This window comes from Sinocyclocheilus rhinocerous, unplaced genomic scaffold (assembly GCF_001515625.1).
Source record: "Sinocyclocheilus rhinocerous isolate Xijiao unplaced genomic scaffold, SAMN03320098_v1.1 scaffold1908, whole genome shotgun sequence".
In the NCBI taxonomy this organism is placed as follows: domain Eukaryota; kingdom Metazoa; phylum Chordata; class Actinopteri; order Cypriniformes; family Cyprinidae; genus Sinocyclocheilus; species Sinocyclocheilus rhinocerous.
This window is the reverse complement of record NW_015630984.1, coordinates 480919-496379: the sequence shown is the minus strand read 5'-3', so window position 1 is coordinate 496379 and position 15461 is coordinate 480919. Positions and strand designations below refer to the sequence as shown.

Here is a 15461-nt window from a genome sequence, read left to right as displayed (position 1 = left end):
AGAATATATTTATATATTGTTGTTGAAATTTTAAATATATTTTAACTATAATTATAAAATAAATTGTGAATATATAGTTATAATTCTGCCTATATGATTGTACATTTTTTATTAATCTTGAATATGCAAAGTTATAACTCTGAACATATAAGTGTAAATTGGAATACATATTTATAAATCCTGAATATATAAATGCAACTCTGAATATATATCTCAGTATATGTTATTTAGTCAAAACAGTTTCTTGCATATCTTTACCGGAAATTTTGCAATAAAGTGGTAAGAAAATTATTCCTAGGTAAATATTTGTGCAACTTGTGTGAGTTTTTGTCAGGTTTTCCCCCTTGAAATATCTGCTTTAAGTTGATTTGCTGATAGCAAGCGCTGCCGTGTTTCAGTTTTACAGATCGCTGAATATCCGTGTGGCTCTGGTGGGGCTGGAGGTGTGGAGTGACGGAGACAAATGCTCCATCACACAGGATCCGTTCACATCGCTCCACGAGTTCCTGGACTGGAGAAAACTCAAGCTGCTCCCGCAGAGACCCCACGATAACGCTCAGCTCATCAGGTTTGACTGCTAAACGCGTTTACTGCTGAGGGCCGGCAGGTGGAAAACACAGCATGCGGTTTACCACCAGACTCAATGCACTGTTTCCTCCAGGAAGAATTGCTTCACTATTTATTATTTTGAAATGTTGAAAAATGTGTGAGGTTTTATTCACATATTTTTATTTAAAACACTTTGTTTCTATTGAAACTTTACCCAGCTTGCTCTAGATGAACGTGTGTCACATGACTTCCTGTTTTCCCTCTTCAGTGGCGTTTACTTCCAGGGCACCACCATCGGCATGGCTCCCATTATGAGCATGTGCACTGCGGAGCAGTCAGGGGGCATCGTCATGGTGAGTGACATCTGTCAATCATTCGTTATGACAGAGAGGTTTAATTATATTTTTGAATTTAAAATTGTCTTTTTTTTTGTCTTTTTTACAATGTCTACTGTTTTATTTGAACAGAGTTGATTAATTTGAAACCAAAGAAACTTGTGAAATGTTTTGGTGTTTTGCTTTGAAAGTGCATGTGAGATATATTTATTCACTGAAATAGCACAAAGTTTCCTGTGAGGGGTAGGTTTAGGGGTAGGGTTGGTGAAGGGCAATAGAATATACGGTCTGTACAGTAGAAAAACCATTATGCCTATGGGATGTCCCCACTTTTCACAAAAACAAACCTGTGTGTGTGTGTATGTGTGTGTGCATGTGTGTTTTGTCATATGTCTTTGTTATATGTATTTTATCATTCTCATTCTCATTGCAGACATCAGTTAGTTTTTGAATACAGAGGTTACTCGAGGTTGCTGCGGTTCTAACTTTTAGATGATCATCTCCTCCTTTACTTTGTCAGAAGAGGACAGTAACTCACTCAGCACGGCCGTCTAGAGATGTTTTCCCTAAATCAACCCAACACATTGATCACCCAGCACTCCACCATAACATCCTACTGAGACACAAAATCAAAGCAGCTCTCTGAGATACAGATCGAGGGAAAGCGCTGTATGTGTTCTTGCACAGCAAATGTAAACATATTTATAGCCGGCTACCTGACTAATAAGACCTCCGGTTTAAAAGCACAGACATTTGAAACTGTTGCTTTCATTCTGCTTGAATAGAGTGGGTTTCTGGCCTCTATGTTGGAGTAAACTGGACCATCTCAGTATTTGAGCTTTGATTGAGGATCCCATTATATGAAGCTTCTCCATTATAGATCATTATAGTCACATGCGGTTTCTTCCAAAACTTTTTAACTTTGTCAGTCAAAACAGCAGACATGCATGTTTTCTTCATTGACTCATTCATCGGATGTGTTTTATTTCCTTTGGCCGCCTCTTGAATGTCTGACTTTTGTTTTTGCTGTTTGACTGAGTGGAGTTGCCACCATAAAAGCCACAGTATTTCACAGAAAACATGGCACGATCTCATGACATCTTGTGTTCGGATGAGGTTTTGTCCTCATTTGACCAGTTCCCACTAAACTAAACTAAAGCTTTCTGAAAATGCAATGAGATACACAGACAGCAGCAGATTATAGATGATTGTGTTCAGCTCCCCGGACCGTCAGAATTCTCCAATCACACATCCAGTGGAAAGAAAATTCACAAAATGGCATGAAAAGAGATTAAATGGAGTGCAAATGGAGACTTTTGCTTGTCTTTTTTATGCTTTAAAAAACACACACCCACACTCTAAAAAATGCTGGGTTGTTTCAACCCAACCTTGGGTCAAAAATGGACTAACCCAACTTTTGGGTTAAAAATGTAATTAAAAAATGTAACCCAGCGGTTGGGTTAGTCCATATTTGACCCAAAGTTGGGTTGAAACAACCCAGCATTTTTTAGAGTGCAGTAATCCGAAATTTGTGTCCTCTAGAGTGAGAAAATTGCAACTTTTGCCACGTTGTGTTCGGACATAAACTTCCTTTAACCAAGGCTTCTGGAAATGCAATTTGCTGTATTCCTGCTTGATTTCAAACTGATCTGATTCTTTTAACACCCTCTAAACAGGAGTCTGTAAAATTACAGACAAATTGCATCGTGCATATTTAAATTAAGTAATTCTTTTGACAAAACATGCATCCTTTCTATGCAAATGAGGCTCATTATAGAATGTGCCAGATTCATAAGCATCAGCATTTTTGCTTAACACAGTTATAAATGCCCATGGAAAGCTTAAAATTGTAAAGTTACACGTGATCATGCCAGCAATAATTGTAAAGGTTTTTTGAGTAAATGTGATATATACCTTTCAAAAGTTTGAGGTGGGTTAAATTTTAAAATATTTTTAAAAGAGGACTCTTTTGCTCACCTAGTCTGCATTTATTTGATAAAAAAAAAAACGCTGTGCAAACAGGAATATTGTGAAATATTTTTGCAATTTAAAAAATCTGTTTTCTGTTTAATTATATATTTTAAAATGTAATTTATTTCTGTGATCGAAGCTGAATTTTCAGCATCATTCCTCCAGTCTTCAGTGTCACATGATCTTCAGAAATCATTCTAATATGCTGATTTACTGCTCAAGAAACATTTTGATTATTATCAATATTGTTGTGCTGCTTCATACACTGAAAAAAATGGTGTAGAAAAATTTTTCACTCAGAAATAGCTTGTAAATTAAAAAAAAAAAAAAAATTATAAAGAAATTGAAAGTAACACATAGAATTAAACATGACATTTTGAAGACTGAAACAGTATTTTCTTGTCAAACGTACTCCAGTAATCTGTTTTATTATAACTTAGAAAAAAAATTTCACAGTGTATTTTTGTAGAAACCATGATTTATTTCAGGATTTTTGATAAATAGAAAGTTCAAAAGAACAGCATTTATTTTAAATGGAAGTCTTTTGAAACATTGTAAATGTCTTTACCATCACTTTTGATCAATTTAATGCATCCTTGATGAATAAAAGCATTAATTCCTAACTGACCCCAAACTTTTTAAAAATCATTTTGTTCCAGTATTTGGTTTCCAAGTCTCTCTAGCTCCGAAAGAGCACCTTCTGAGCAATAAAACTTTCCTCATGCTCATTATCTGACAGGAATGATCACTCAGAACTGAAGTGAATCTGGCGGTTTTCCTTCATTTTAATTAGATTTTCACGTGTTTGGCAGACACGTCCTCACCAAAGCGACTGTAATTGTGTCTGTCCTGCCTCATCAGCACACACCCTTCCCCAAACAAAGCCTGCAGAACGGTCTGCAATTACAGCAGCGGATCTCCAGTTATGCTGCTCTGATGGATTTGTGGAAAAGTAATTAGAAAGGCCATTAGTGTCTGCTCATTACAGATCTCATGTGAAACCGTTTTCTGAGAGAAAAACAAACACGCAGGAGGAGAGATGTGGGGATAAATGTAATCTGGGGAGGGAAGGTGGAACAGGACGGATAGCGCCTCTCGAGTCTCGGGGGTCGCGGAGGAAGAAATTGCTCTTGTTTGTTTTAAATTGAAATTGATTGCTTATTTGAATTCACCAAGCATTTCTTTTTATTGCACTTGACTGATTCTCGCTCTCTCTGTCTTAAGGATCATTCCGATAACCCTCTTGGCGCTGCGGTTACTTTGGCCCATGAACTCGGACACAACTTCGGCATGAACCACGACACGCCGGAGCGTGGCTGCGGCTGCAGAGCCTCCGTGGACCGCGGCGGGTGTATAATGACCCCCTCCACTGGGTGAGAAAACTGCATCAGTTCTGCAAATGAGATTCTTAAAGCTGTTTTTATGTTAAAACATTCCTATATCAGTTTAATGTGCTATAATGAGGCCATTCACAGTTTTGTTTCACTGAGGCTCTGTGATGCTTTCAGACATGTATGGAAACCTGTTTGGAAACCATCATTATTTTTGCAGTAACGTATGTGGTGTGGTGATTTTTATTTTTTTTTCCAATTAATTTTCCAAGCCAATTATTCTCTGTATGGTGCTGGGATCCCAGTATCATCTAGTGCTAATAAAAATATATATATATATATATGTTTATTTATTAGCACTATCTGTATGACTGTTTTTCCTCAGCAAAACTCAAAAGAAGATATTGTGAAAAAATTTATGTTTTTATTAAAGTAATTGACCAAAGAAGAACAAACAGCCCACAGTAAAAGTTCCGTGTAAAATCCAGTCAAACCCATCAGCTGACTTTGTCAGTGTGAATCAGTTTCTTATTCCGTTTTACCCAGAATTTCCGGCCTGCTCGGCACATGACGACTCTGTCTGTTAGTTAGCTGTTCGCTCTCTTTCTGCCTCATTACTCCATAATGAGCTCCATTTGGTCATCTGCACAACAGCAGACCTTAATACCCCACCCAGCGGGACAGCATTAGCCTTTAGCCTTTAGCCACACGCTCATTAGCATGCTTCCAGTTGACCCCGCTGGTTCATGACGTCTGTGTAGCACAAACCAGCTGGGACTCATTTCATAAAAACATCAGAGCTTGTGCAACTTGATGCTAATTTATTCTGTCATCTGTTAGACGAGATGACTGGTTTTATGGTCAGATGTTCTGAGACCTGTGATGAAGAAACAACTCTAAACACATGAATTAAACACATTCGAACTAAACATGGAGACAGTTTTACATTACATTACATTTACATTTATTCATTTAGCAGACGCTTTTATCCAAAGCGACTTACAAATGAGGACAATGGAAGCAATCAAAATCAACAAAAGAGCAATGATATACAAGTGCTATAACAAGTCTCAGTTAGCTTAACGCAGTACACGTAGCAAGGGTTTTTTAAGTAATATAATAAATAAAAAGGAAACTGATAGAATAGAAAAAGAATAGAGCAAGCTAGTGTTATAGGTCTTAGAGTTAGGTTGTCAGTTTTAGCACATATTGATTAAATTCATAAAACAATAAGGGTTTGATTAAACTCTTTTTAGGAATAAACTTGTTTAGCAGCACATATTTACTCATCAGAAAGTGATTGTGGATTTCTGTGAATGAGATTGAACTTTTGGCTTTTTATTGGACAGAAACAGCAGCGATTGACTAGAATTTGAGAAGAGAGATGGGAAATGGGGTCAGGAGAATCACAGAAAAACTCAACATGCACAATGATTGACAGGCAGTGGGCGTTTCTGATTGGCTGAGATGCAGTGCTGTCATGGAAACAGATGGGATTTCTCATGACACCTATTTCAGGTATAGAGACATTTAATGTGTGGCATTCCCAAGAAATGGTTGGCAGCAGTTTTGAGTCTGTAAAAGTAGTTGTCTTGTGTGATTCCAGCAAGTAAATCACACATTTGCAGGCCATGTTAGATTTCTCATGAGGCAGATGGTCGCACACCGGCCAACTCAATCCCAGCATCCTCTAGTCTAGTGTGTATCAGTTCATCCGCACGAGTGTTTTAGCTGGACTGCACCCATGAAAAACCCGTAACGTGACGCTCGGTGATGCGCTCATAAAGGACCAGGCGAGAAAAACAGATCTCATCCAGAGAGACAGAAAATAAGAAACATATTTGTCACGTATTTGTACAAATGAGAATCTGGAATAAGACAATTAAGATGGATATTTCTTCCATTACAGCGCATTAGTCTGCGTCTCCTCTCACAGAGCTTTCATAGATCAAAGCATAAATGAATTTAACATCACAGCAGGTGCTCGTTTAGGAGCTTCACATCTATATAATTGCATTAATTAAGACGTGAGTGGTGAAAATCCCTCTGAGGTTTGAAGCAGCTCCTTCACTCCTGCAGGTTTGATGAATGTAATCTCAAGTAGCCAGACTTTATCGGCACAGCGTGTGATCAACGGCTTATTCTGAACAAGCACTGCCCACCTAGACAGGAAGAGACTGCTTGATTGACAGCTCAAGCCACCAGTATGTGTTTTTATGTGATGTTTTGGAGCTGGTAGATCTGATTGAATTTGAATTTAATAGGCCTACTTGAATTGGGATGACAAGAACAGAAATTTCCTGAAGACATTTCACTTTAAGGAAATGCATTCTGGAAAATGAAGTGTTCTTCCACCCTGTTTCGCAAAAGTTTACATTTATTCAAATTCATTGTATTTAAATATTTTTGTAATAATACATTTTTAAATATATATTTTAATAAATTGACCTTTGTCAATTAAAGTAAATGTTTAAGTTTTATTAAAATGTTTATGCATACATATAAATAATTTATATATAGTAGATCATATAGGTCATAAATGCATAAGAAAACTGTAGTTGAGTATTCCCAGGATCAAAATTAGGGGAATAAAAAAAATAGAAATTAAAATAAAAAATCAGAGTTTTTTTTAAAACAAAAAATCACAAATGTTGTTTTCCAGGCTGGAAAACAACATTTCCCACAATGCATTACCTGTGTTGAATTTCTTGGAACATATGTAAATTAAAAAATGTCTATAGGTTCTATATTTCTGGTATTTAAATTCTCCTTTTTTCAATTCTGCTTCCTGTTTGCTACCTCACTTCAAATTAATTTAGCATTTGAGAACTGAATTGTAATTTATTTTTCTCATTTCAGTTCATTTCAAAATATACATTAAATGAATTAATTAAAAAACAAACATTCATTTCAGTTTGTGGTTAGAAACTAAAAAAATTGCCAGAGGCCAAAGACCATCTTTGACATAACAATCAAAACTTACAAAAGTTAAACAAGACTTGCGAAATACAATGAAAGTCAACGGGGTCCAATGTTGTCTGGACCCCAGCATTCTTGAAAATATCTTTTTTAATGTTCACGCATGTTCAGAACAACATGAGGAAGAGTAAATGAACAGATCTTTTATTTTTCAGTGAATTATCCCTTTAAATATTACATAAATACTGATGTAGTGTTACAGCAGGACTCTGTAGGCGACTCTCTCCATTGAGCCCCCAGCTTCTGTGGCTCCTAACGCTGCTATATTTGTTCCTGTGCTTCTATAGAGTCTTTGGAAGCTCCTCATACCCTCATAGAGAACAAACCCCACTCACAGCGAGATCTCTGTGCCCGTGGCAGTATCTCCATTGTGTGGGCCTCCTGTTGAGTCCAGTCCAGGGGAGGTGTTTGAGAGCTTAGACACACTCGAGTCGCTGTGGCTTATCGCTGAGCGCTGATCTCTGGGTTGGCATCAGGAGGCAAGAGGAAGCATCTGCTTATCTCTCGTCCTCCCGCAGGCTTATACCACACTGGCGCTGGTCGTCCCGGGTACAGTTGTTCCAGCAAGCATGAGGGCCGACACGAGCCAGATTTCCATGCTTGCGTTTGCCCTGTTGTCTCAGTACGTGTGCCAGAAACGCAGTGAGCATCACAGTATTCGGCAGTTCTGCTGCATATTAATGGCCACAGCAAAGCCAACTGGATTCTGAACCAAACGCTGGTCCATGCTGAAAAGATAAGCTGTAGATCTGAGGATGTAGGAGGTAAACGCTGCCCAGCGCTTTACTTGATGGTTGCCAAAGTTTGAGCTTCGAAAGTGAGTTTATTGAATACTTGTTACACGTTTAGTTTAAAGGGATAGCTCACCCAAAAATGAAAATTCTGCCATCATTTGTTGTTGCAAACCTTTATGAATGTAATACTGGTTAAGCAGGAGAAAAGAAACGTCATCCTAGCATTGTGGCAGTGAGTTTTACATACTTTTATCTCCAGAAGTGTAAAAGTCTACTGATATTTTGCTGGTTTTACAACCCAGTTTGAATTGCCTTGCTGGTCCGTGCTGGTTTAGGACTGGTTTTGTGCTGGTCTACCTGGTAAACCAGCACAGCCGAGCTGTTCAGCAGCAAAAAATAGAGATCGGTGGCAAGTATTTATTTTTTTGACAATAATGTTTTATAGAGAGGATCGATCTTCACATAAAATTACTGTTCCCAAATATATAATAATATGATATAATAATAATAATTATTATTATTAATTAATTGATTATTATTATTATTATTATTAATTATAATAATAATTCTAACTAGTAATTTTATTCTTTTAAAGTTTTATTTATTATTCTAATTATTTAGCAGGAAAATTCTTGTGAAAAAGTTTATTGAAGACTGTTTTCTATTTATCTTTTTCTTTTTTAAACGAGACCTATCTTTTTTTTTATATTTAATTAATTGCCATAAAACAGCATGCATTTTCAATTTGTATATATATATATATATAGCAGAAAAATTCATGTCAACTTTGAAAAGAAAAAAAAAGTTTATTAAGAACTATTTATCTTTATCTTTAGTTACAGGAATTTGCATTTTAGGCCATTTAATTGTTAAAAACTATGGCTTTTAAATATCAAATACTGTATTTCATAGCATGATTGGTGTATCAGCGATGTGTCCTTGATAGTACATGGTATTGGATCAAAAAGAAAGAGTACACTAAGTTGTATCATCACTTCTAGTATTTAGCTAGTAAATGTCGACCATTTGGCCTATGGTTTCATTTTTCATTTCATTTATAAATCAAAGAAGCCGTATTGAGAAGCCTGTATCCAAAACACAAAATATGTTGGAAAGCGTACAGACAGACAGATCTATATAATGTTAATTTGTACAAACAAATCCAACAGCCATATATGAAACATTTCATATATATACACTCACCGGCCACTTTATTAGGTACACCAGTTCTGAAGGCAAAAGGGGGTCCAACCCGGTACTAGCAAGCTGTACCTAATAAAGTGGCCAGTGAGTGTGTATATATATATATATATATATCCCATCATGTGCTCTTTGAGAGATCTTTGCTGGCTGATGTTGGAAATCCAGGCCAGAACCAGACGACCTGGATTACAGTGGTTCCTGTCGCTGCGCGATGTGTTTGACAGCACTGATAGATGTTTCTCTCTGCATGATATTTCCCAGCAGAGACACGCATGCCACACACTTCACAATCACATCAGAGCCAGTCAAAGCCATCTGTGCCAAACAAATTCAATAATTCAAGAGCTATTATCAAATACAAACTCATCACAATCACACAGGACTCGAGTAATCTTCAACCTCGAGAAGAAAAACAAGCAACAACAGGCGTGTTATGAGTTTCCGTCTGAAGAACACACATTAAAGTTTCCAAGTTTCATTTTTAGCCAGTTAAGCATGATGTTGCGTGACAGTTTAATAAAGCAGTGCGGTTTGAAGATGAGCTCTGGTTGTGTTCCTGTTCATGCAGAAGAACTGAGGCATGCTGGGACTGCAGTCAATCTTTTTTTTTTATTAAATATATAAAGGAAGTCCCTTGTGCTCCAAAGGATGCATTTATTTGATACAGTAAAAATGGTCATTTTGCTAAAAATTATTATGACACCAATCATGCTATGAAATAAATGTTGTCTTTCGGATGAGACGTTAAACTGAGGTCCTGAGTCTCTGTGGTCATTAAAAGTCCCATGCCACTTCTCGCAAAGAGTGGGGGAGCATCCCCGGTGTCCTGGCCTCCACTGGCCCTTGTCAGTCATGGCCTCCTAATAATCCCCTTCCACTGAATCTCTCTCTCTCCTCTCCACCTGTAGCTGGTGTGTGGTGAGCGCACTGGCGCAGTTGTACTGTGGCTGTCGTCACATCATCCAGGTGGATGCTGCACACTGGTGGTGGTTGAGGAGAGACCCCTCATATGATTGTAAAGCGCTTTGGGTGTACAGCAATGCACAATAAAGCGCTATATAAATGCCTCATTCATTCATTCATTCATATTGTAATATATTTTAAAATGTAATTTATTAGGCATAACATGCAGTGTAATTAGTTAAATATTCTTAGAATAAGTAATTTTGGAAAATAAAGGGTCTGTAAGAATGTCTATGTTTAATACTCAACCTCCAGATCTACAGCATATGTTGTAACTCAACCAATCATACTGATTTAATTCATCAGGATGTTTAGTGATGTAGCGTTCAGTGTGTTAATGAAATCGTCCGACTGTAATAATTCACACCTGCATCGAGTCCTGCAATCAGCATCACTAAATCCTCCCAAAAACCCTCCCTGATCACAGATGGTGTTCACGATCATGAGCTCATCAGCCAGTCTCATAATATGTGCCATATGCTTCTCTCTGGGAGCTCTCACATCGCTGTCAGTCAGAAACGAGGGCTGTAATTTCTCTGACTGGTGGGATGTTTGTAAACTTGGGATTTCGTCATGTAGATGCTACGGCGAAACATTTTGTTACACTCCACAGGGGAGCAATGATATTCAGAGTGGATTTGTGGGCCACTTTTACTGTGTGTGTGTGTGTGTGTAATTGAGGTGAAATCATCTCCACCAAGCATGGAAGTGTTTCTGTGTCTTGTGGGAAACTACTTAAGAACTAGAGTTTTACATCAAAATGCATTCAAAACTCGCTTCCACAAAAATATTGAAAAAAAAAAAACAGCAAATGCTGGTTTGGTATGTTTTGAAACATGGCAGCTGGTTTAAGCTGGTCCTGAGCAGGAGCTAGTTGCTCAACCAGTTTAAACCAGCTTAAACCAGCTCAAACCAGTTGCCATGTTTCAAAACTTACCTAGCCAGCATATGCTGTTTTTTTTTTTCAACAGGGTTGGATGGTGGTTGCTATGTGATTTTTAGAATGTTTGTGGGTGGTTGTTAGGCAGTTGCAATGTGGTTGTTGTTGCATTCTGGGTGTTTTTAATGTTGCTTTATTGCCTGTGTATTGTGGGTGGTTGCTATGTTGTGAGTGGTTACTAGGGAGTCGCTTTGGTGTTTTTAGAATATTTGTGGCTGGTTGCTAGGCTGTTGCTATGGCATTCTGAGTGTTTTTTACATGTTGCTATGTTCCTTAGCATTGTGGGTGTTTACTATGTTGTGTGGGTGTTTAACATGTTGTGAGTGGTTACTAGGGAGTTGCTATTGCGTTTTAAATGTTTTTATCATGTTGCTATTAATTATAGGGTGTTGCTATGTGATTGCTATGGTATTCTAAATGTTTTTAACATGTGGGTGGTTGCTATGGTGTTGCTTTGGTGTTCTGAGCAATGAGCATTCATAACATGTTATGTTGCTCTCAGGGCATTATAGGTGGTTGTTGTGTTGTTGCTATGTGAATGCTATGGCCTTCTAAGTGTTTTTTAATATGCTGCTGTGCTGCTTTCAGGGCATTAAAAGTGGTTGCTATGATGTACTGAGTACTTTTTAGAATGTTGGTGGTTGGTTAGTTACTAGGGCGTTGCTATGAGGTTGCTGTTGTGTTCTGAGTATTATTAAACGTGTTGATATGCCATTGCCCAGGCATTATGGATGGTTGCTATGGTTGTACTGAGTGGTTTCTAGAATGTTGCTGGGTAGTTGCTAGGGCATTGCTACTGTATGTGGTTTCTCCCAAGGTTTTTTTCCTCCATTTCTGTCACCGATGGAGTTTTGGTTCCTTGCCACTGTTGCCTTTGGCTTGCTTAGCTGGGGTCGCTTGACTGATTGCACAGACACTATTGGAAGAGAGCTGAACATCACTGAATCCTCAATGAACTGGCTTTAGCTGGGAAAAATGACACTTTGTTATTGTCTTCCATAATTGCCAAACTGTTTGACACTGTAAAGCTGCTTTGACACAATCAGTATTGTATAAAGCGCTATTCAAATAAAGGTGACTTGACTTGGTTGCTGTTGTGTTCAGAGTGTTTTTTTTTTAACATGTTGCTATGCCATTGTGAGGGCATTGTGAGTGGTTGCTATAGCTGTACTGAGTGGTTTTTAGAATGTTGGTTTGGTGGTTGCTAGGGTGTTACGAGGCAGCTGCTAATGTGTTGTTTTTGTGTGTGTACATTGCTGTGCGGTTTCTAGGTTGTAATAGTGATATTTGCGTAAGCAAACACTACAAATGAACACAAACCAGTCTATTAGAATCTTGGTTTGTTGGATAATTCAATCCAATTGAAACCATGTGTAATATGAAGTGTCCTGCACACACACGCATTTCCCGCTGCCTCCAATTTACAATCTGGTGAATCCAGTCAGTGTGATTTCTTACAAACGCAGGACTTATAAATATCTCTTATCTGTTGCTGTTCTCTCCTCTGGGACTCATTTCATTGGTCCTCATGCCAGTCAGCACTTACAGGGTGATGTCATTTCCTTGGCAAGACTTCCACTGCCTGATTGGTCCATTTATGTGTGCATCTGTTGATTGTCACAAAACTGAACAGTCAGTTTTCTTAAATCATCACTGAATACACCATAAGTTGGCTTGTCAACCGCCATAAAATCGTACAAGAGTGAACGGTCAGTTTTCTTAAAAATCATCACCGAGGTAATATTTCTGCTTTCTTTCAGGTATCCTTTCCCTACGGTCTTCAGTACGTGCAGTAAGAAGGATCTTGCGGCGAGTATGGAGAAAGGTGTGGGCATGTGTTTGTTCAACATGCCGGAGGTGAAAGTGCTCTACGGAGGCCAGAAATGTGGAAACGGATATGTCGAGGAGGGAGAGCAGTGCGATTGCGGAGATGTGGAGGTACGTCAGAGCTCGTGTGTTTTGTTTTTTGAAAACGCATGTCATGCCGACATTTACATGTTTCCCTTAAGCGCCGCATATGTGCTGCGAGTTTCAAACTCTCCAGTGAGTCGTGTATCATTAGCAGTCGCTCCTCCAAATCTGCGGCGAGCGAAATAAACAGCCCAGTGTTTTCTGCGACCATGCTGTGAGAAGAAGCACAAGAATGAGATGCATCTGTCACGTTGGACCAGGAGTTTTTGCGAGGACCGCAGAGAAAAGCTTTTGTTAGTGTCTGAGTGCTTCAGGTGTTTCCTGAGGGTTTAAATCTGTTCATTGATGTCTTTGCTGAAATGTTGCTGGCAGTGAAGAATGCATAGCAAAAACGTACATCGATTGTGTCTGTGCATCCATCAACAATGCTCATGTACAATTTATGAATTTCCACATAGCCAGCAGTCAGAGGAAAGCATCTGGGAAATTATTTCGTACACTTATGCAAATATACTTGAGTCACATCTCAATTAGAAAAAAAATACTTTTTTAGGAAGTCTCTTCTGTTCACCAAGGCCGCATTTATTTGATCAAAAATACAGTAAAATTATGAAATGTTATTGTAATTTAACTGTTCTATTTGAATATATTGTAAAACGTAATTTATTCCTGTGATCAAAGCTGAATTTTAAGCATAGTGTCACATGATCCCTCAGAAATCATTCTAATATGCTGATTTGCTGCTCAAGAAACATTTCTGCTATTATCAGTGTTAAATCTCTGTCTCTGTAGGAGTGTCTGAATCCCTGCTGTAATGCAAGTACATGCACACTGAAACAGGAGGCTGTATGTGCACATGGACAGTGTTGTGAAGACTGTCAGGTAACTTTTGACATTCATCGTAATCCACTTTATTTGTTGTCTCTTTAATACCTTGCTAATTTTATGTACTTAAATTAAAAATGTGCAGCAAAATTAATTAATGAGATTAGCTTAAGGATGACATTGATTCAGAAAATGTATTAAATGTTACATAATTTTATAACAATTTAATATATAATAAATAAAATATTATACAAAATATTAAAATAAATATTAACTTGAAAATGTTTTACAAATTTTACTTAAGTTAATATTTTCTTAAATCAAGTCTCTGTTTTCATTGTGCTTTATTTTTCAATGTGTATCTTTTTCGTGTTTGTATGTTTGTAAATAGTAATAATCTTATCAAAAGTTGGCTATTAAAACACTGTAAGCCTAAATAACCAAACAAAATAAGTAAAAGTGCATATTATTCTAAAGCAATCAAATTTTTTTATTCTTTAGAGCATGGACATGGACTGAGGAATCATTCACAATAAAACCGGGAACATTAATAAATTAAGATAAAAGTAAACTGTTATTTTGTATTGACTGAAAGGACTTCATTGTGTAATTGCCATATTAATATTATATTTTTATAGTATTAATATATGTGCCAAATTTCATGATGTGTTTGTTGTGTAGCTGAAGTCTGCAGGGACTCCGTGCCGTGAGTCCAGTAACTCCTGTGACCTGCCGGAGTTTTGCACAGGTGCCGATCCCCACTGTCCCGCTAATGTCTACCTGCACGACGGACACAACTGTCAAGGTGTGGATGGACACTGTTACAACGGCATCTGCCAGACACACGAGCAGCAGTGCATCACACTGTGGGGACAGGGTGAGGACAGCGCCACCCGAAGGTGTCAGCGCTCCTGCTTAATAGAGACCGTCTGGGTTTCGTGATCCTGGTTCACGTGCCTTAATCCATGCAGGGCTTTTCAGAAAGTCAGAGCGCGTGACAGAATGAGATTAATACACAATGTTTTTGCTCAAAACTCACTCTACTGTGACCTAATGCAGATATTATATATAATAAACTGACGCATAAATGTATTATGAGACTGAATGCAGAAGTTTACCGTCACCGTAATGTGGGAATTATGATCACGCAATATTGACCGATGGATCGGCAGAGAATTGTCTTTCTGCGAGTCATTAAGAAACAATGGTTCTATTCTATTTAAAGAAATGTGAGGTAAATGTGTGAATACACAATGCGTGCACTGTTGGAATAAAAGTTTGTATGTTGTGTAGCAAAGCACTGATCAAAAATAAATGAAAGCAAACGCGATTGAATAGGTTTGTGTCATTCTATTCAAGTTGTCATTAATTCACGATTGATTTTGTATTCCTGGCAGAAATAAGAACTATTAGTGTCATTGTAACCAAGTATTACTATAAATAGTGGTCAAATATCGAAGCTAATCTCAAGGTCAAATCAGAATATTTATTGTAAAAATGTTTCTTTTACAGCTGCCAAAAATAATCTATATATTTATAGCTCCACTGTGATTTGAAAATCAAAAGTACCTTCAAAAACCCCCAAGGTCTCGGAGTGTTTATTTACTGAGTGTTTTTCTCTTACAATTACCTTTTAGGTTTAAATTAAATTTTAAATGAATTTCTCTCATTAGGTTCTTCCCATTCTGTTCTTTATTGACTGACTGTCTCATACACACAC

The 15461-nt window shown here is 37.7% G+C and overlaps 1 protein-coding gene across 1 annotated transcript in view; it reads left to right on the top strand.

The window, feature by feature from the left end:
- The window catches only part of LOC107740866 (disintegrin and metalloproteinase domain-containing protein 12-like), a 19308-nt gene extending 4625 nt beyond the window's left edge, over positions 1-14683 (top strand). The window contains exons 4-9 of the mRNA XM_016553388.1: positions 399-568; positions 818-902; positions 4080-4228; positions 12766-12943; positions 13709-13798; positions 14423-14683. Coding sequence (XP_016408874.1) covers positions 399-568; positions 818-902; positions 4080-4228; positions 12766-12943; positions 13709-13798; positions 14423-14683 — 933 coding nt within the window. The remainder of the gene's footprint in view (positions 1-398; positions 569-817; positions 903-4079; positions 4229-12765; positions 12944-13708; positions 13799-14422) is intronic.
- The last annotated feature ends 778 nt before the right edge of the window (positions 14684-15461 follow it).